Here is a 19,790-nt window from a genome sequence, read left to right as displayed (position 1 = left end):
AGTTGCCTGGGTGGTGTTGCTTGGTAGGGGTTCTTTCTATACAATGGCTATTAATCCTGTCCTTTACATCTTTGTCCATGGTTACCGTCAGACGGCCACACACACTCACACACGCCCAGCCCGGCCACTCGCCACGCCAGCCCTCCTTGCTCTCAGCAGGCCTGGCCTGGGTCTGGCTGCATGTGCTCCCGCAGTGCTCCCAACACCCCACCCAGCAGGGCCTGCAGGGGGTGCTGCAGAAACCCCGGCAGACACCTGTGCCCAGCACACACACACAGGTCCCCCATGAAGGCCCTGGAGTCAGCTCTTGCACACCTGTGTCCCCACCACACAAGCCCATGAGCTTGTACACAGGTAAGGCTGTGGAAATGAGAGGGGCTGCCCAGCCTCGGGGGGCTCCCAACTGCACCCCGCGGCCGTCTCCTGCCTGGCGTGGCTCTTCCCCCTCCACACACACACACACACACACACACACACACACACACACACACCGAGTGGCCCCGCTCCTCCAGGAAGCCTCCTGACTGCTCTTCACTGGGCCTCAAAGCCCTGGGTGTGAGGGTGGCGATGGAGGTCTGCGGGGTGCTCTGTCTCTTCACTGAGGGGTCAGAGACGCCTTCTGCTGTGAAGCACAGGAGGCCACCCCTCGAGGCCACTGCCTCTGGTCTAGAGCACCCACAGGCAGACAGCCTCAGTGTCCCCATCTGACTCCCACCGCTGGGGACAGAGGGCCCTCCTGCCTTGCCACCTGCACCCACGTGACTCAGGCAGGGCCACTCCCTACCCCAGCTCAGCTGGCCTGGCTGGGACACAGGGCTGGGGTCGGGCTTGGGGTCCCCTGCTCATCCAGACCGTGCTCTCAGTGGCACCCCTGAGTCACAGCGGGAGGCCGGGCAGAAGCAGGGTGTAGGGGACACAGAGGCCACCGGCTCACCGGCTCCCACCTGGCACCCAGGGACCATGGAAGAGACAGAGGTCAGTGAAAGGGTAGCTGAGAGGAAGGAGGGAGGGAAGGAGAAGGAGAAGGGAGGAAAAAAGGAAGAAAAGAAGGAAGGAAGGGGCCAAGGATTTAGCACAGCAGTGCTGCCACCTGCCTGGCAAGTACGAGGTCCTGAGTTCGATCCCCCGTAACCAGGAGGAAGGAAGGAAGGGGGAAGGCAGGCAGGCAGGCAGGCAGGCAGGCGAGGGAGCGTCGTTTATTTATTTATGAGCCCACAGCGGAGACAGAACACAGTGCCAGGCCGGCGCGACCCGACAGGACACAGACGACGCCACGCCGCTCCGCCGCCACCGTGTCCCGTGGTGAGTGGAACCAATGTCCCCACATGGCTCCCAGCCCCTGAGCGGGGCCCAGTCTCACCGCAGACTCAGCTGGCCATGATGTGCTTCACGAACGCTGCAGGGGAAGTAAGAGGCCCCTGAGCACCCAGCCCAAGGCCCCGCTCCCGCCCCCAGCCAGCCCAGCCCACCTTCGTAGTTGATGCAGCCGTTGGAGTCCTCCTGCCCCGCCATCAGCTTCTCCACCTCGTCCTCAGTCAGCCTCTCACCTGGCAGGAGCGGGAGGCTGAGTCAGCACCGTCCCGAGAGAGGGGCACCAGGGAGGGGACCCGTGAGTCCCTCCAGAGGGTGGGACTGCTCTCCAGGGTCCCCTAGCCAGCGTTGCTCACCAGACTGTGGCCATGAACCCACTTCTGAGGCTGGGAGGACTTGTGGCAAGAGGGAGGCCTGGGCGTCTTAGTGTCCGAATGACCAGTTTTTCTCCCCTTTTTATATCTTTTTAACTTTGAGAAAGGATCTCCCCAAGTTGCTAATTCACCTGGGTAGCTCTCAAATTTGTGATCCTCCTGCCTCGGCCTCCCAGAGTACTGGGATTGCAGGCGTGCGCCACCACGCCAGGCTCCACGATGCTTCCTTTATTCTCCACCTAAAGAACGTTCCGTGGCCCACCACGGAGGCCCTCGATTGTCACTCCCCGCATCTCCCAGGCGTGGCGGGGCTGGGGCGGGGGAGGTGGCCTCACCCAGCGTGGCCAGCACGTGGCGCAGCTCGGCGCCCATGACGGTGCCGTTGCCCTCCTTGTCGAAGACCCGCAGCCCTTCCACGAAGTCCTCGTAGGTGCCCGTGTCCTTGTTCTTGGCGATGTGCTGCAGCATGGGCAGGAACGTCTCGAAGTCCATCATCTTGGTGTTGAGCTCTGCAGATGGGGCCGAGGCCGGGTGCGGGGTGGGCCAGGCTGCCCGCCCTGGGCCATCAGTGGGGGCTGTGCCTCACGCAGTTCCGAGTCTTCCCGCTCCCGGCCCGGGCCAGGCAGCTGCCATCGAGGCCTCCCTGGACCTGCACCAGGGCCTGAGCGCCCCAGGCCGCCCCCCAGCCCCCCAGGCGGCAGCCCTACCTTCCTGCTTCGGCTTCCCCAGGACGCGGAGCACCTCAGCCTGTGTGGGGTTCTGGCCCAGCGCCCGCAGGACATCCCCGCACTGCCCATACGTGATCTTCATCTCGCCCTTGGGCGTGCGGTCGAACAGCATGAAGGCCTCTTTGAACTCTGAGAGAGAAGGGGGAGAGCTGCCACCACCCGAGGGAGCCCCAGGCCCCTGGGAGACCCGGGACAGGACCCCTGCCCGGACCCCGCAGCCCCGGGCTCAGACCCCTCACCTTCGATCTGCTCCGGTGTGAACTCGATCTGAAAGAGGCCAGAGGCTCTGAGGGCCTGGTCCCTGGCGGCCAGCCTTCCCAGCCTCCCTGGTCACCTGGCAGCCTCCTCCCGCCCCGCACACCTGCGCACCCCAAGGCCTTGGGTCTGTGCCCCCAGACCCTGATGGTGGGGGCGGTAAGGAGGAGGGTCCTGGTTCTACAGAGATGTCCCCAAGGCCTCTAGGTGGGCTCTGCCTCAGGGCTGTGGCATGGACAGGTCTATGCGTGTCCACCCCACCCAGAACACCCCGTGGCTGGCCACAGGCCCCCTACATCCCTACCTGTACTTGTGACCATGGGCCCTGCACCGTGTGTATGCAGAGGGCACCCGGAAGCCAGGATGCCTCTGGGAGCCCATTGTCCCCCTCCTCACCTGACGCCAGTCTATTTTTACCGCTGCAGTCACCCTCCAAAGTTCAAGGTCACACCAGGGAACGGAGCGTGGGGAGAGGGGACACACTGGGCCCTTCTCGCTCTGCTGCTCCCTGGGAGTCACACCCAGCTCCGACCTGCACACCAGGGCTGGGGACCCCTGTCCTGACAACTCCACCCTGCCATCCCTCCTCGTGTTGGGGGGAACAGGTTGGTAACTACTCCCAGCCCAAGCTCTCCTCACCAGGAAGGGACTCGGGCAAAGGTCCCTGCCCTCACCAGCCAGGCTGGGGTCCCTGCCTCTTGGAGAGGAGTCCACGCCCACCTCAGACCTGCTGAGAGCAGACAGTGACACCCGGGGAGCAAGATGGACCGAGCTGTGCCGGGGGTCTGGAGGGCACAGGGCAGGGGCAGCAGGGGGACCTCAAGCCAGCTCAGTGCCTCTGCCCTGCACCCCCAGCTGCCCTTTCACAGCAGGAGCAAGGCTGAGACAGGAACTGTGTCTCCAGGGACACGGCAGGTGCCCTGGGGAGAATGCAGGGGCAGAGGGGACCCACCCACTGGGCAGGCGAGAGGGTGCCAGCCAGGCCAGGCGGTGGGCGGGAGCCAGGCGTGCTGTTATGCGGATGCCACAGGTGGGAGTCACACTTGGCCTCCAAGTTTAGACGCCGGGGACAACTTCCCGCCAGAAAGGGCTCCTGGGGCCCCGGGTCAGAGTCTCGCCTCTCACTTCCTGCACGACTTTCCAGACACCCTCCCTGACCTGTGCCTCTGTTTCCCCACCTAAAGGCTGAGGCCCAGGAGGCTTGAGCAGCTCCAGCTTGGGGAGCTTGGCGGGGGGTGAGTGTGGCCCAGCTGGTAGGACCCCCTCTTGCTCTCCACGCTGCCCCGAGGGGAGCTGGAATGCACAGGGATCCCAGCCTGGCAAGGAGGACGCCTGCCTGGGTACCGGGATCTCGGGGCACAAGTTATGGCCTGCAGGACTCCCCAGAGACATGAAGCCCCAGGAGAGTAAAGGCAGTTTGCAGGGCCACCAAAAAGACCTTCCCTTCTGACCCCAGTCGCCCAGCTCCCTCCAGCGTGGCCAGTCCCACCTGGGGTCTGCACACTAACCCTCCTGCTGCAGCTCACGACTTCCCCCACCTGCCCCTGCGCTGCCCGCCCTGGGCTCCCCTCTGCCTCTCCCACCCCAGCCCAGCCCCAGGCCGACCTTGATCTTAGAGGCATCGAACTCCACCTCCTTGGGGCGCTCGGGTTCAGGCGCAGGTGCAGGAGCTGGGGCTGGAGCTGGAGCTGCTTTGGCTTTGGCCTCTTCCTTCTTGGGCTCTGGCTTTTTGGGGGCCATTGGGGCTATAAACACAAGAGAGGGCGTGCAGAGAGGATGCGGGGAGCAGGGTAGATGAGCGCCCTGCCCAGGCCTTTATCCTCCTGGACCCTCCTGACCCCGCCCGCCCCCACTGGGCACAATAGGGACAGGGCCATAAAAGGACATTGGCAGGCACAGGGGCTATTTTGGGGCCTGGGGAGGGCATTGTTCAGGCCCAGGAATGGGGGAGGGAGGGCTCTCCATTCCTCCCAGTCACCTGTTGGGGAGAGGGGGGTAAGGGCAGGCAGAGTCCAGTGCTAGGTGCACGCACACGCTCACACTCTTGCGAACCTGCACAAAGGACTCTGCTGTAGGTCAGCAGCCTGGACACGGGAAGTCGGCGGGCAAGTATGTTCAGTGGGGGGCAGGACACCCCCACCACCTGAGCTACACAGCCCCTCTGGCCCGGACGCCCTGTGTCCATCCATCCCCAGGTCTACGGCTGTGTGCATGGAGGGCCCAGGGGCACCGGTGCGTGCCATCTGCGCTTGCATGTGTGCATTGTCCGTGCAGGCTGTGGGTGTGTCTGTGGCCCTACCACTGTGTGTTTCTGTCTGGTGGTTTGGTTTCGTTTACCCAGTGCTAGAACTGAACCCAGGACCTTCCCACTGAGCTACCTCTCCAGCCCTTTTTATTTTTATTTGTTTATCTAGAGAGTGGGTCTTGCTAAGTTGCCCAGGCTGGGCTCCAATTTGCCATCCTCCTGCCTCAGCCTCTCAGAGTGCTGAGATTGCAGGCGTGTGCCACTGAGGTATCCAGGCGCTTGTAAGTGTCTGCGTGTCACAGTCTGCCCGTGGCAGGCAGCTGCAGCCCTAGATAAAGGTCCCGGAGAGACTGCATCTCAGAGGACCCCACAGCTGGGCAGGGCTTGCCCTGTTGCCGGCCTGGGTTGCTCACCCTCGTTCCGGCCGCTCATTGCCCTCTTCAGCCACCCTGGTCCCCATCCTGGAGAGCAGGGACACAGCTCAGCCTGCCTGGGCCACCCTGCAGGGCAGCGGGAGGCTGAGGCGGTGCGAGGCGCTGGAGTATGAGCCATGGGGTGCAGAGGCATCTTGCGCACACATGGGGTCCAGCCCTGCCCGCCTGGTAATGGGTGGGTGTGGGGTGTTCCCGGTTATTTTTAAGGGCCGCGCCTCTAATAGCAGCTTTAGAGGCAGCCCCGTCACACCTAGACCCCAGGGGTTCTGGGGCAGTCGGGTTGCAGCCCAGCCTGAGAAGACTGCGACCCCCACCTCCACCGGGGTCCCCACGACCACCCTGTGGGTCCCAGGTCGCTCTCAGCCGTCAGTCACTCAGCCCGCTGAGGGGGCAGCTGTCCACCCCCCACACACACTCCACGCCTCATCTGGCGGGCAGAACACCCCACATCTGGAAATCTCACAACATCGGGGGTGTTTTTCACTTTTCTTCCATATGTTTGGCAACAGTATTGAGAGAAAGAGGTGGGGGATCTATGGGGACCGCCAGGAGCCTGCAAAGGGGGTGCAGCCTGGGGCACAGCAGGGGGCCTCTGGACAGTCCCCACCCGGGCCCACTGACCCCCAGGATGGCTGACTGGGGACGACCCACAACCGCACAGCCACTGAGACGTGACCCAACCACTTTCATTCATCAGCACTAGCGGCCCTGGTGGACACAGACAGCCCAAGGAGTCGCCGCCCCTGAGCTTTCATCCCCATGTGAGCGCCATCCCTGGGAGCACACCCAGCACCGCTGGGACATGGCACGTGAGTGACGCATCCTGACCTCCATCCTGGCCCCCTCACTGCCTGTGTGTGGCCAGAGGGTGACAGCGTCCTGGGCAGGTGTGGCCTGCAGTGGGGACTCTCCTGTTTCAGCCCACCAGGACCCTCCCTTCAGGCAGAAGGCGGCCAGACTCCGGAGCCCCGGGGCTGGCCGCCTCAAACCTTTGACAGTTGTTGGGCTGAGGGCGCACGTCTGATCCCACCACTGGGGGGACTGAGGCTGGGTGATCGCCAGGAGTTCGTCAGGAGACTGTCTCAAGAAGAGAGAGAAACAAAAAAACTGAGACACCCAGCCCCCTGCAGGTTTGTTACCAGGACCGAGGGGCCCAGGCAGGGGTCCCCATGGGCAGTAAGGACAGGTCACAGCTCTCCCTGCTGGGTCACAGCCCAGAAACGATGTCCAGGTGGCGATCGCTCATGCTGTGCTCCGGAGCCCATCTTGGGGCACAACTTCCAAAGGCCCTGTAGGCTGAGGCAGGAGAGTCCTGGCCACATTAGTTTCCACTGCAGTTCTTCCAGCCCCCCAGGCCTGGGCATGGCTGTGACCTCCCTCCAGCACCCTTCCGGGGATACTGGCCTCCAATGGCTCCTTGTCACTGCCTGATCTCAGAAATTAACCTTTCTGAGTAGCCTTCCCGGACCACTGTCTGTCTGCTGACTCCCCATTCCTGCATACCCTAAAATGAGTGTTTCTTTGTGAAGCTGTTAGGCTGTCCCGTGGCTGCGTCCTCCCCCCAGAGCACCCTCTGTCACAACAGAATGTGTGTTCTGTGTCCCCAGTCTGTACTCAGCAAGCACTCAAGAAACGTCAGGATGAGCAGCTGCCTCACATCTCCCGGATCACTCTCCTCTCTGGAGGGATCAAAGGCCCGCTAGAGCCCCTCCTGGAGCGGGGTGAGGGGAGATGGGGCTGTCGTGCTGTGACAGGCCGGAGCTCCGCTGATGGCAGAGGCCCCACCCACCTCCCCACACCCACCAGCCAGGTCTGCTCTTCCCACCCCCACCCCCGCCCCTGGTGGAGTGGAGAGGTCAGAGGTCAGAGGTCAGAGTGACCCTGTGGGAAGCATAGGAACCAGCCTTGGGTTCCCACACCCAAGCTCCAGACCTCAGGATTCCAACCCAGACTCCAAACTTGGAACTCAGAACCCAACCTGGACCCCAGACTGAGGTCTTATAATATGAACCCCAAACTCAGAACCCAGAACCCAGAGTCCAAGCCCAAATTCCACACTAAGGACTCAAAACCCAGAATACTAAACCCAAACCTCATACCCAGGCCCCAAACCCCAGGCCCCAGGATTCTAAACCCAGGCCCCAGACCCAGGCCCAAGCCCCAGGACTCAGACTTCAAACTCCAGAGCCGTAAACCCAAACCCAGCCCACCCCCAGATGCAGACAGGGCCCCGTGGCTGTCCGGGCTGGCATGGCCGGCTGCCCTGTGGATGGTCAGCTCCTGGCAGGCCTTGGCAGTGGGTGCCTGGCAGACCTCCCCAGTCGTGTGCACACTGCCCAGAGCCCTCCAGGGAGCTCAGGCCACGGTAGCCACGTGTATGTGAGCAGTGGGGGTGGCTGTCCCCTGGGCCCCAGAGCCAGAGCAGGGGAGGAGGAGGGTCAGACTCCCACATGCTCCCGCCCGGCCACAGGCTCCGCAGGCCGCCCGGCCCGCCCTGGCCCGCCCCTCCTGGCCCACAGCCCTGGGGCTGGGCTGCAGGCCCACACTTCCCGGAGGAGTCGAGAACGCGGCCTGGGCCAGACCCAGAGCCTTAGAAGTAGGTCAGATGTTGCCATGCGGCAGGTCCTGGGACCGTCCTGCTGCCACTCACCCACCAGGCGCATGCATGTGTGTCCACGGAGACCCGACCTGCACTGCAGGCTGGGTGCCCATGATGCCCACCTGGGGCTCTGGGGACTCTGCCTGCTGCACACATGGGGGGACTGACTGAGGCCAGCCGTTGTGAGGGCCGCCTGGCCATCCTGGCTAGAGGCGGCCTGAGGTAGGCGCAGAACCGGGAGGAGCTGACCGTCCATGCCACCGAGGCCTCGTGTGAAAGTCTGACTCCAGCGAGGACTTCCCAGCAGGGCCGCTCTGCCACCAACAGGATGTGGCCCGCTTCCCAGAGACACAGCCCAGGCTTGAAAGATGGGAAAGACTGCCTGAGGGGGAAGAAGACTCCCTGGGCTCTCCCTGGGGCTCTTGCAGCCCAGGCTGGTCCCGCTTCCTCCTGGCCTCAGTTTCCCCAACCTGTACCATGGGCAGCGATGGCTTCCTGTGACTCGGGGTCAGAGGACAGCCTCTGCCCTGTGTCCCAGGCCATCCGCACTGTCCCACGCCACACACAGACAATTCTGTCCTCGGCGGCCCCCCCTGCTCACTGTGCTGACGGGGACCAGATGCTCCAACCTTGTGGTTCCGAGGGTGGGGGTGGCAGGGCTCGAGGGCTGGCAGGCGAGCCCTGGTTTGGCCCAGGGACCTATAATCAGCTCCTGCCCCTCTGATCCCAGCCCAGGACTGACGCTTGGGGCTGTGGTGTCCCGGCCGGCTGTGGCCACGGCCGCTATATTTGGGAGCCCATTTCAGCATGAAAGAGGGGTGGGCCGGCCGGGACTAGGGCTGGTGGGGGATGGGAAGGGGCAGCTGGGCCAGGCTGGGCAGCATGGAAGAGGGAAACAGTCCTGCCCTTTCCCAAGGGCCCTGCCTGAAGGGCCTCAGCCCGACCCTGCACAGCTGGGGGGACGTGCAGAATTTCCGTCTTTCCAGGAACGCTGAACCCCTTCTTTCGGCAGAGTCCGAGTGTGAACTAGAAGACTCCCTGGGCTCTCCATCTGTGGAGAGCATCTGCGGAGCAGAAGGAGTGGAGGGCTGCGTGGGCTCGGAGCTGAGGAGTGAGGACCACGATGGGTGAGGCTTGGGGCCGGAGGGCCCAGTGTGCATGAGGGCGCCCAAGAAAAAGGGCTCAGAAGAAACACAGAGTGCTGCCCAGAGCCCCCACTCCTAGGCCTGCCTGCCGCTCCAGCTCCAGATGGACAGATGCACAGATGGACAAGGCCCAGCCTCTCCCCAGCGGGGCCTGTGGCCTCTCTGCACTGCCCTGGACATTCCCTGCCATTCAGCCAAACCCTGTGCTCTCCCACCAGCAGTCTCCCAAAGAGCAAATATTTATTGTCCTTGGAAGAAAAAAAAAAAGAGTCCCCTTTTAGGATCAGGGTCTGGGAGCTGCTACTGAGGTTTGCAGGGCCACAGGAGTGGCCCGAGATGACCAGAAACCCCTGGGACAGGCGGAGAGAGGAGGAGGAGGTGCCACACAGGCCCGGCAGGGAGGAGAGGCCACACCTCTCCTGTCTGTGCCTCTGTTTCCCCAGGGCTTCCCCAGGAGAAGGTTGAGGGTGTCCGAGTGCCCCGAAGGTTCCTGGTGTGTGTGTGACTGTGGCACTCGGGTGGTGTGCACATGCGACTGTGCAGGAGCGCGCTTGTGCGTGTTGCTGGGCACAAGGCCGTGGCCACAAGTGGGAAGAGCGGCCGGGCACGCGAGGCTCTCTGTGCCTGTCCATCCATCCATGCACCTTCATCAGGCGGCGGACAGGGTGGGGGCTGTGGACACAACCTCTGTTGAATGGCCAATTCAGTCAAAAACGCAAGTAAATTTAGCAGGGGAAAAAAACCCGTCAGTCAGACTCAAGTCTGAATTGAGAGGTTGTTTGAGCAGATGGACCGAGTGTCTCAAGCAGGCAGCACAGGCCACGGAAGGGGACAGCTGTCCCAGCCAGGAGAAATGGGAACCAGGACCCTGACAGAGACGGAGAGATGGGGCCGACTCAGTCACCCTCAAACAGCCCAGGCAGCAGAGTGGGCGCCAGGCGAGGACGTAGGCCGAGGGCAGTGTGCACACGCCACAGAGGCACAGCAGTGACGGGATGCTGAGGAGCCCCCCTACCCCCCACGGCCCCACCCTGCTGTGTCCCCTCAGGCCCAGGGCTGCCCCGCACTACCCCACCCATCCAGCTGTGGCCACGCCTCCAGGGGTCACACAGAGCCCTCTACGGCCAGGGCGTGGATGTCACATTAGACATGGCCAAGCGGTACCTGCCTGCGTGGTATTTACACATCTGCCTGGCCGCCCCCCAGCCTCCCTGGCTGGACACATGGGTTGGGCCAACTGCCCCTCCTGTGGGTCTTCCTCCGCCCTACTCTACCTCTGCCACCCTGCCTGTCCACTGCGTACAAGGGCCCTGCACAAGCACACATACTCAGGAACCTGGCGCGCACAGGCTGAGCCAACAGCAGGCGCCCTCCTGTGCACACTTCTTCACACACTTCTCCTCATCTGGACAGATGCCTCGCATGCATGTTCACACACCTGTGCACACAAATCTGCATACCCTTGCACACACATATTGTGTGTGAGTGTGGGTATGGGTGTGTAACGGGAACAGAACCCAAGGCTGCTCTACCACTGAGCTACATCCTTAGCCCTTTTTATTTTCTATTTAGAAGTAGGGTCTTGCTTAGCTGTCTAGCCTGGCCTTGAGGCAGGCGCTGTACCACTGAGCTAAATCCCTGGCTCAGCCTGGCCTTGAACTTGAGATCCTCCTGTCTCAGCCTCCCAAGTAGCTGGGATTACAGGCACACCTCACTTGCACACACACACGCTTTTGCACATGTATGTGTGCATACTCATATGCCTTTTCATACATGACCACACTTCACACCTTTGAGCTCACAAGCATAGAAAGAACTGGGGCTGCAAACAGGCGGAGGCGGGCAGGGATTTAGCTCAGTAGCACTGCGCCTGCCTCTCAAGCGCAAGGTCCTGTACTCGGCCTTGCTGGAGGTGACAGGACTGAGGCCCCACATGATCTGCATGTGTGGGTGGGTGCGTGAGAACATGCATGCCCAGGTGTCTCGGGCCTTCCCACCACCTCCTCCCACAATTCCCAGAGGCCCCCAGTCCATCCACAGAGGGGGACAGGCTGGAGCCCAGCAACGGGTGGGAGGTCGGCGTCCCCGGGTTCGGGGCTTGTGTGCCTCTACATCTGTGTTGTTCTTGGCACATCCGGGCCCGATAAGGACGGGGTCAGAGCCCGGCTCTCGTGGGAAAGGACTCTCTAGAAGGCTCCCGACCCATTCCTTCCATCTCAGAGACACAGGGCAAGCAGATGGAAGGCCACAGGGCACGAGGGTCAGCCAGGGACGGGCAGGTCCACAGCAGGTTGGCTCCAAGGGCCTCAAAGGTGCTGGCGATGACCACCCCAGGACCCCCAAATGCAGGGATCAGAGATGGCCGGTGGCAGTGCCGGGGACCAGTGCAGCTCGGGGTGTGGGCTTCACCCTCCACTCCAGGGAGCCTGGGGGTTCTGCAGCCGGGGGTTAAGGTCAGAGCTCTGGGGTTGGAGTGGGGTCAAATGGAGAAGCTTCTGAGATCATCAGAATGTTCGGGACACGGCACTGTCTGCCCTGCAGAGGCCTCAGGCTTTACCCCTGTGCTGTGAGGTGCAGGTGGAGTTGGAGCCCCTGAGAATTCTGGGATCTGAGACTCGGTCTCCTGCTGTTGAGAGCTTTGCCCCCTGCCCAGTCACCGATCAGAGGTCAACAGGGGACAATGGGCTGGAATCTGCACAAAGAACTCACCCAACTGCAGATAAACTGGGTGGGGCCCGGGATTCCTCAACCCACCCTAGAGCCCTGTTCACGTCCGAAGGGCGGCCGACGTCAGAACTCACAGAGGCGGCACCTGTCCAGCCCTCAGGGCCCCTCCCGGACATCGTGGCTGTAGATAGAGTCCAGAGAAGCAGGAGGGGTCCTCACGCTGTCAGGACCTCTGCCACCTCCAGGCCTGCCCAGGGAGCCCAAGCGGGGAAGTGCCAGCCTGCCCACCCCTGTCACCCCATGAGGGGCAGCGGCTGGGCTGGGCTGAGGGGGCGAGAGGCCCCCAGGGCTCCCTGCTTGCATCTCCCATCTGGGGGTGCTCCCTGATTCTCCGAGAACTTCCACTGCAGCACTTTGATCCTGAGGGAGAACTTTCTAACGTGGGGGATTTCTGGGACCCACCCCCTCCTCTTGAGCTCCTGAGGACACTGAGGGAGGGGTGCCCCCCAGCAACTGAGAGATAGAGGTATTTGGGGTTAAAGCTCCAGCCAGTAACTGTGCCACGACCCCAGGGACAAGGGCCCTCAGCAGGACAGAGAAGAGACAGAGCAAGGAGTACACCTAGCATTCGAAAGGCCCTGGGTTCCACCTTCAGCGCTGAAAAGGAAAGAGATTCTCGGTGGCCTGCCTCACAAGCACAAGGACCCAAGTTCAATCCCCGGTACCAAAAAAAAAAAGGAAAGAAATTCTCTAGCTAACTACTGCTGAGGCTGTGGACCTAGAAATCTTCAGAGGACAGGACATCTGAAGGGCACACACCTGGAATCCCATCACTTGGGAGGCTGAGGCAGGAGGATTGCCACAAATTCAAGGCCAACCTGGGCTGCATAGTGACAGCCTGTCTCAAAAAAACAAAATACGTAAATGAAGGGCACACAAGAGCCCCCAGGTCGTAAAGCCAGCAGGGCACAGGCCGAGGCCCCGGGCTCCCCAAGGGCCAAGATGGGAACACACCCGGCAGGGCCACATCTGTCTCGCCCTCAGACATCTGTCTCCCAGCACACACAGGAAGTGCAGTGTCTGGGGAATGAGGGCCCCGATGCAGGGCCCCAGGATGTCCCTGCTTCTCTCTTAGCAAGACAAGGAGTATGGAGCTTCGAGGAGAACGGAGGAGAACGGAGATTGTCGCTCACTCCTGAGGACACGGTGTGGGGGCAGGGTGGGCAGGAGTTGGGTGTGTGGCTTTGGTGGCACTGTCCCCTGGCCGGGTCTTATCCCCTCCAGCTCCCAGCCAGCATCAGAGCTATGCACAGCCACCGTCCTGTTGTCCCCGGGACCTTTCTACAGGCAGTGACCATCTGTCCCTGGGAGGTCTGTGGTAGAGAGGGGAGTTAATTAGGTGTCTTGTAGCAGCTAGACAGGGCTGGCCTCGGAGGAACCAGCATGGAGGACCATCAAGCCGCATTCACTGGAGGCCACTACTGTAAAAGAAGGGAAACTAGTACACCCACGTGCTTCCCCTCAGGATGAGTGGCAGTGCTCGATATTCTAAATAGGTACCAATCACCTGGGTGGGGATCAAGATCTTCCAAGAAAGATCCTGACCCGCCCCTTACCATGGGAAATCCTTGCTCCGTCCTCGTACACTTGCTACGTGACTTGCTTCCCCATCAGATCCCCATGTAATCAGTATTACTTAAGTGACTGTACTTGTCACAATCTTATTGGTTGCTCTTAGTTTTGTCCACCTTGTCATTTCTCACTGGATCAGAATTACCCCAGCAGCTACACTTGCAATCTCTGCAGTTGACTATGGCTTCGTCCCACCTTGAAGCCACCTCCCCGATGGCTTTGTCCCATAAAACACCTTTGAGAAGTTCGGTGAGCAGGTAACTCTTTTGCCCAGTCCCCTTTCTATCTCTTAGACAGAAGCTGTCTTTCTCTCAATAAATTCTTCCTACTCCTAACCTCTGTGGTTCCTGGAATTCATTCTTGGATTTCAGAGAACACGAACTCACTCTTCAGACATCTAGCAGGTTTGAGGGGTGCACCTCTCCCCCTGTATCAGCCTCAGTCACGGCTGCAGTGACCCTCAGAGGGCCTGCAGCTCAGGCTGCAGGAGCAGGGTGACCCTGGTGTTCCACTGCCATTTCCCAGTGCTGCTGTCCCCTCTCCCAAGCCACTCTGGTGCCTGTGGGACAGGTTCCCATGGGGCTCACAGCCGTACAGACGCAGCCCTGATCCTGGCCTTAGATGTCCCCGGGGTCCACCAATTCCCTGCCTTGCCCAAATCATGTCTACAGAGGAAACTGAGGCCCATACAGGGCCCTGGTGTCCTCGGGTGGCTCAGCGTGGCCACAGACCACCCACATGGAGGGTCCTTGCAGGCCACGCAGGGCCAGAGAGTAAAGACGACGGTTCCCTGGGCTCAGGTCCCCCACCCGGAGTCCCCTTGCCACAGCCCCTGACCAGGACCCAGTGTCTGCGCTCCCCCTGCCCACCCCACCTTCCCGGCCCCGCCTCCCTGCAAACCGCAGGGCCTGGCGGCCTCTGGAACGCGTGCCTGGGACCTCGGTGATATTTTGAGTTTAAGAAAACTTTGCAGCCGGCAGGAGCTCTTAAAGGTTATAAATAGCAGCTGCGGGAGCCGGGGCCAGGAGAGGCGGAAACACGTGTCAAACACGCCTGGGAGGGGGATTCCGAGTTTGGACCCCTCCCACACACCCAGACCGCTGCTTCTGGGCTTTTTATGACCACTGGAGCGGGAAGTCACACCCCACCTGGAAGGCGTCTGGGAAGTGAGAACCCTTCTGGCCCCCACTGGGGTCCCCAAGCCTGGCCCAGGTGCTGGGGCCCAAGGGGCTCTGGGGAGCTCTCTCTCCTCCCTGCTGTGGCCACATGGGGACCGCAGGGCTGTCCACAGTGAGGCATTGGACAGTGGCCTCTCTAACCCCAGCAGCCACTGGGCCACCTGAGGACCAGGGTGGGAAGGGGATAACTTCAAGGTCATGCACAGTCCTCTCCTCCAAATGTTAGTGCCTTGATATTTGAAGGGACCTTGGCCCAGCCATGTAAAGTGTCACTAGAGCCTTGCAGAGCCAAGAGCCCCTCACCGGATAAGCAGACGCTGAGCCTCAGCCCTTTACAACAACCCAATCCTGATGTTTCACCTTCCAAAAAGATTTCCCGCTAGGTATGGTGGTGTCTGCCTGCACTGTCAGCACTCTGGGAGGCTGAGGCAGGGGAATCTCTAGTTCAAACTCAGCCTGGGCAACTTAGCAATTTAGTGAGATCCCGTCTCACAAACAGTGGCGGGGCTTGGGGATGTGAAGGCCCAAGGTTCAATCCTTAGTATGACAAAAATTAAAGAAGAGGAGGGGGGTGGAGGGGAGGAAGAAGGAGAAGGAGGAGGAGAAGTGGAGGAAGAGGAGGAAGAACCCTTCCCAAGTAGATGGGAGAGAGGTCGAGAGAGGACGAGGGACACCCCCAGCTTCAGTGGATGCCAGATGTGGAGCGTCAGCAACCCAGGGCCAGCTGTGGGACCTCCACAGGGAGGTCACGTCAGGGCACTGGAGCCCCGAGTTTGCCCAGAAGGCCACTCAATTTGAGAAAGGCTCTTGGGCCTTCAGTCTGGGGGGGCACAGCCCTGGCCTGGGGGGGACCTCATCTGAGGGTGAAGTTGTGAGGTCTTGCAGCCATTGAAGGAGAGCTCCAACCCCTCTGCTCCCCAGTGTCCACCGCGTGGGAAGCACGACTCCACGGCCTTCCTTTCCCAGGCCCCACCTGCTGCCCCTGGTCTCCAGCACCCAGGCCAGGCATCCGGGAGCTGCAAACCTCAGGGAGCCCAAAGGGCTATGGGGCTATGGGGCTCCACACAAAAGGGAGCTGCTGTGCCCCTAGGGTCCCAGCCAGGTCCAGGAGGCTGGTCTGAGCCGCCTTCCTCCCCGGCCTACTGCCCCAGAGCCTGGACAACTTCCCGTCCCGGGGGATGAGCCCCCTGGCTGGGACTCTCTGGAGGAACAAGGCTGGACCAGGTACCCCATCTCAAGGCTAAGAGGACTTAGATTTCTAGATTCAAAGCTCTGCCTGCATGGGAGACAGGAGGCTTGGGCAATTTAGGGGTCCCTTTCAGACTCAAATTTTCTGTCCCCATCACCGTGGGCAGGAAGGTCCCAGCTGCCCGTCCCTGGCCAGCGAGGCTGGGGTCAGTGGAAGAGCAGAACAGGCCGAGTGGCCTGGGGATCAGGGAGAGGTGGGGGCACCTGGCAGAGACCAGGTGGCCTTCCCTCCTCTGGACGCCACTGTGCAGGAAACCGGACCACAGATGGCCAACAGGTCTAAGATGCTCTTTGAGTGGCTACTTCCGCAAAGCCCTGGGCAGGAGACCTGTATGTACCACTTGCCGATCCATGCTCTGAGCCCATTTCCCTCCCTGGAGCCAGGCACTGACGAACTCCTGCCTGCCTTTCTAGTCTGGGAATCGATGAGCACAGGGGAAACACCCTCAGGGGAGGTAGCGATGGGAAGGGGTCCTAGGACCGCGTGGGGGTGGCGGAGGAGTGGTTTGGGGCCGATTACCTCACGTGCTGGGCACTGGGGCTGTGCTGGAATGTGCTGAGCGGCCACTGCTGTGTGAATCATTACACCTGAGCCGGGACTTCCAGACCCAAACCAGCTCTGGCTGGGCTCAGGGTGGCTGCGGGGCTGCAGGGGTCAGGTGGAATACAGGGTCCCCGTCCTCCCCCATCTTCTATCTGGGAGCCACCGGGTCCCCAGCACTGGGACATCAAGACTTTCAGGCCTCACTTCTCTTACCTGGCACGCAAGTACAAGGCAGCCTAGGTCCCATCTGATTCCTTAGGAACCCGAATCTTGAAGCAAGTCACGCCTAGGTGTCTCACTGCTCATATTTCATGGTGGTTTGGGATTCTGAAATGTGGAAAGGGCCAAAGGGACGGAGGGGGTTGGCGCACACTTGTCATCCCAGCACTCTGGAGGCTGAGGCAGGAGAATGTCTTCAAGGGCATAGTGAGTTCAAGACCAGCCTGAACTACTCAGCAAGACCTCAAAAAATAATAAAATAAGAAAGAAATGGCCAAAGGGTTAGATGGGGGCCCAGGGACAGACAGAAAGAGAGTCAGAGAGAGGCCTGGTAGGAGAAGAAAGGCCCACACTCACCTGGGCCTAAGCAGGCCAGGCTCCTGGCAGGCAGACACACGAGGGCTGGGGGAGGGCACCTGACCACAGCCACACTCGGGTCTGGGACAAAGTCCTGGGCCAGTACAGGCTTGGCAAAAAATAATTAATTTTTCTTTTCAAAGGAAAGCTCTGACTCAGGCCTTTCCTTGTTCCCAGCAGCCGCATCCTTGCCAGTCTTACACCCAAGAAGTTTCTCAAGCTGCCTATGGCCTCCTCATGGCCAACCTGAGTCTGCCCTGCAGCTTCTGGCCTGGTTCGGAAGGCCTAGGGACTCCAGGTAAGCAGGGTCCAGAGACCCAGAGGGCCTAGCTGGGAGGGGAGGGGTTGTGGTTCCCCCAGGGTTAGCACCATGGGATGTGCAAGGTGTGCTTGCTTTATTTTCTTTTTATGAGACAAGGTCTCACTATGTAGTTCAGTCTGGTCTCGAACTCGGCAACCCTCCTGCTTCAGCCTCCTGTGTGAGTGCTGGGACTGCAGGAGGTCCATCCTTACGGACACATGTCCATGGACCTGAGGTTCTGACAGCAGGTGCCTGTGACCATGAGGTTGGCCTGAGAGGAAGCCAGTGCCTCAGCCACCTGGGACAGAGCCTGCTGGGTCATGGGCCCCCAGCTTCCCTCTTCTCTCTCGAGAGGGAGAAAGCCAGCCCATGCTGTACAGGGAGGGGACTGCTCACCAGCTGCAGGGGCCTCCAGCGACTCCGGGGTGTTTATGAGCAGCCAAAATGGCTGTAAAAGTGACACCTCGCTCCACTCAGGGCCTGGCCATCCTCTCCCCTCCTGGCCCTTTGCCTCAGAAAGCTTCCCTGGTTCCTGGAAACTGAGCAGGGTCTGGGGTTGGGCCTGGGGTCAGAGTTCAGCCAGAGGTTAGAGGTCAGACTAGAAGAGGATGCAGCCTGGCCGAGGGTCACACTGGGCGAGGGCTCAGTCTGGGAGCAGGGCTGATCTCAGGATGGTGAGGAAACAGGGTGCGTGTGTCTCAGATGCAGATGTGGCCTGGCCCCCAAGAGTCCCCAGGCTGGGCCCAGAGGCTGAGAGCTGCCTGTCTATCCCATGCAGACTGCAGCCCACCTGGCCCCAAGGTAGCAGGTCCGGCCTATGAGCCTGGTGCTGCTGGCCCACACCTGCAGTGTCTAAGCCAGAGTGCAGCCCCAACACCATTGCTTTTTTTTTTGAGACAGGGTCTCACTATGTAGTTGAGACTGACCTGGAACTATGTAGCCCAGGCTGGTCTCGAACTCACAGTGATCCTCCTGCCTCAGCCTCCCATGTGCTGGGATTTACAGGCGTGCACCACCACGCCCCAGCTGTTGCTTTTATTTTTGAAACAAGGTTTCATTATGGAGCCTCAGCTGGCCTGGAACTCCTGATGATCCTCCTGCCTCAGCCCTCTACCCTGAGTATGGGGACTTCAGTATGCTCCACCCTGCTCCATTTCTGAGCTCCAGGGAGGCCTTGGGTCCTCCTGCTAGGCCCCAGCTGGAGGACGGGAGAGGAGATGGACCCTGGCCAGGGAAGCTCCCAAAGGCTATGGAAAAAGACCAGAAACTGAGCCAGGGGCCTCTGTCAGAACGGTGATTCTGGCTGTGCCAGGTGCCGGGGTGCTTCCAGTTAACATGTGACACTGCTATCCCCATGGTGGCACTTTAACCAGAGGCTTCCCCTGGATGTCAGATCTGAGGGCTCTGTCCCACCAGCCCAAGGTTTACCTCTCAGTCCTGAGCTCTGCAGGAAGGTCTTATCTTTACCGAGGTGAAGGAGCAGGGGGATGGCAGGAAAAGGATGTGGCCACAGGAAGACAGCTGTGGTCTTGGGCGGGCAGCTGGACTGGGCTGAGGACCTTTTGTTTTTGCCTTGAGACAGTGTCTCACTATGCAGCCCAGCCGGCTGGCTTCCAACTCATGGCAATCCTCCTGCCTCAGCCTCCCACATACTGAGATTACACACACAAGCCAACACTTTGCGGACCACTGTCCCTTCAGGTGGATACAGGAGCTCATTTCTACAGGCTCCCTGTGGGGAGCCCTTAGAGACCAAGGGCCTAGATGCTTTCAGAGGGAAAAGTAAAAGGTGCCCTCTGAATCAACTGCTCAATTCTCCCATTTTACAGATGAGGAAACCGAGGCCCAGAGAGCAGGGGCGTCCTAGTGGCTGGGACATGCAATTGGTAAGCAGGCCAGCCAGGCTGCTGCTTGGCCTTGATATTTTTCAGGGCTCCACACTCTCATTAGCTATCTCCAACCATCTTCCTTTCTTTTTCGTTTTTGTTTTAAGACAAGGTCTGGCTATCTAATTCAGGCTGGCCTGGAACTCCCTATGTAGCCCAGGCCAGCCTCAAACTTGGAGCAATCTTCCTGCTTCAGCCTCCTGAGTACTGGGTAGCAGGTTGCTTCTCTAGACTATCCTTAAAGCCCTGGGCTTCAAAAGCCCCAGTCCCTCTCCACTCCGTGGGCTTGGGGTCCAAAATCCCTGTGAGGGGAGCATGGCAGCCCCTGTCCAGTCCTCCCTCCGTTCCTCCAAGTCGAGAGTCCCCAACAAACCCCAGCAAGTGGCCAGCGTCTGGGGTGGGGTGCGGGCTGAGCCCCAGGTCTCGCAGCCCAGAGCCCTTTGGGTTGGGGTCTGACGAAGACCGGAGAGGACACCCAGAGGCAGACCTGGTCCCAGGCTTAAGCGCCCGGGACGGACCCGGGCCGGGACGCGACCACGGATGGGGAGAGGACGAGGGACCCGGGAAGGAGCCCGACTGGCTGGCCTCCTGAGCGCGCGGGGCGCAGCGCCCCCCAGGGAACACTCTGGTGGCGGAGGGTCACGGTCCTTTATCCCGGCCGGGACTA

At 60.8% G+C, this 19,790-nt stretch overlaps 2 protein-coding genes across 6 annotated transcripts in view; one reads left to right on the top strand and one right to left on the bottom strand.

Moving 5' to 3' along the window:
* Window positions 1-1,178: 1,178 nt before the first annotated feature.
* Window positions 1,179-17,757, bottom strand: Myl3 (myosin light chain 3). 4 transcript variants are annotated; one of them, XM_010624352.3, is made up of 8 exons: window positions 17,634-17,757; window positions 16,574-16,687; window positions 4,274-4,413; window positions 2,653-2,680; window positions 2,393-2,542; window positions 2,021-2,194; window positions 1,470-1,547; window positions 1,179-1,396 (listed from the first exon to the last, which is right to left on the bottom strand). In XM_010624352.3, the coding sequence occupies exons 2-8, from the start codon at window positions 16,605-16,607 to the stop codon at window positions 1,368-1,370; spliced, it is 633 nt and encodes a 210-aa protein (XP_010622654.1). In that variant the 5' UTR covers window positions 16,608-16,687; window positions 17,634-17,757; the 3' UTR covers window positions 1,179-1,367. The 4 variants fall into 4 exon arrangements, with proteins under 4 accessions (XP_010622654.1, XP_010622652.1, XP_019063081.1 ...); XM_010624350.3 differs by lacking the exon at window positions 17,634-17,757 and adding an exon at window positions 16,937-17,022; XM_019207536.2 differs by lacking the exons at window positions 16,574-16,687; window positions 17,634-17,757 and adding an exon at window positions 6,337-6,419.
* Pth1r (parathyroid hormone 1 receptor) overlaps window positions 17,119-19,790 on the top strand; it is a 21,219-nt gene continuing 18,547 nt past the window's right edge. The window contains exons 1-2 of one of the 2 annotated variants that reach the window (XM_010624354.3): window positions 17,119-17,234; window positions 19,067-19,123. In XM_010624354.3, the coding sequence (XP_010622656.1) occupies window positions 19,067-19,123 (57 nt within the window). In that variant the 5' untranslated portion in view covers window positions 17,119-17,234. The remainder of the gene's footprint in view (window positions 17,235-19,066; window positions 19,124-19,790) is intronic. The other variant, XM_010624356.3, reaches the window with a different exon arrangement.

The sequence above is a fragment of the Fukomys damarensis genome, unplaced genomic scaffold (assembly GCF_012274545.1).
Source record: "Fukomys damarensis isolate Sample0158 unplaced genomic scaffold, DMR_v1.0_HiC HiC_scaffold_12, whole genome shotgun sequence".
Taxonomy (NCBI): domain Eukaryota; kingdom Metazoa; phylum Chordata; class Mammalia; order Rodentia; family Bathyergidae; genus Fukomys; species Fukomys damarensis.
This window is presented reverse-complemented; position numbering and strand designations above follow the sequence as displayed.

What these genes read in the sequence shown, in the direction of transcription:
- Myl3 (XM_010624352.3), bottom strand. Translation starts at nt 16,607, where the DNA reads ATGGGACCTAGGCTGCCTTGTACTTGCGTGCCAG. An exon ending in TCGATGCCTCTAAGATCAAG is followed by an intron (nt 2,681 to 4,273) that starts GTCGGCCTGGGG and finishes GGCCTCTTTCAG; the next exon opens with ATCGAGTTCACACCGGAGCA. An exon ending in CCACGTGCTGGCCACGCTGG is followed by an intron (nt 1,548 to 2,020) that starts GTGAGGCCACCT and finishes CGCTCCTGCCAG; the next exon opens with GTGAGAGGCTGACTGAGGAC.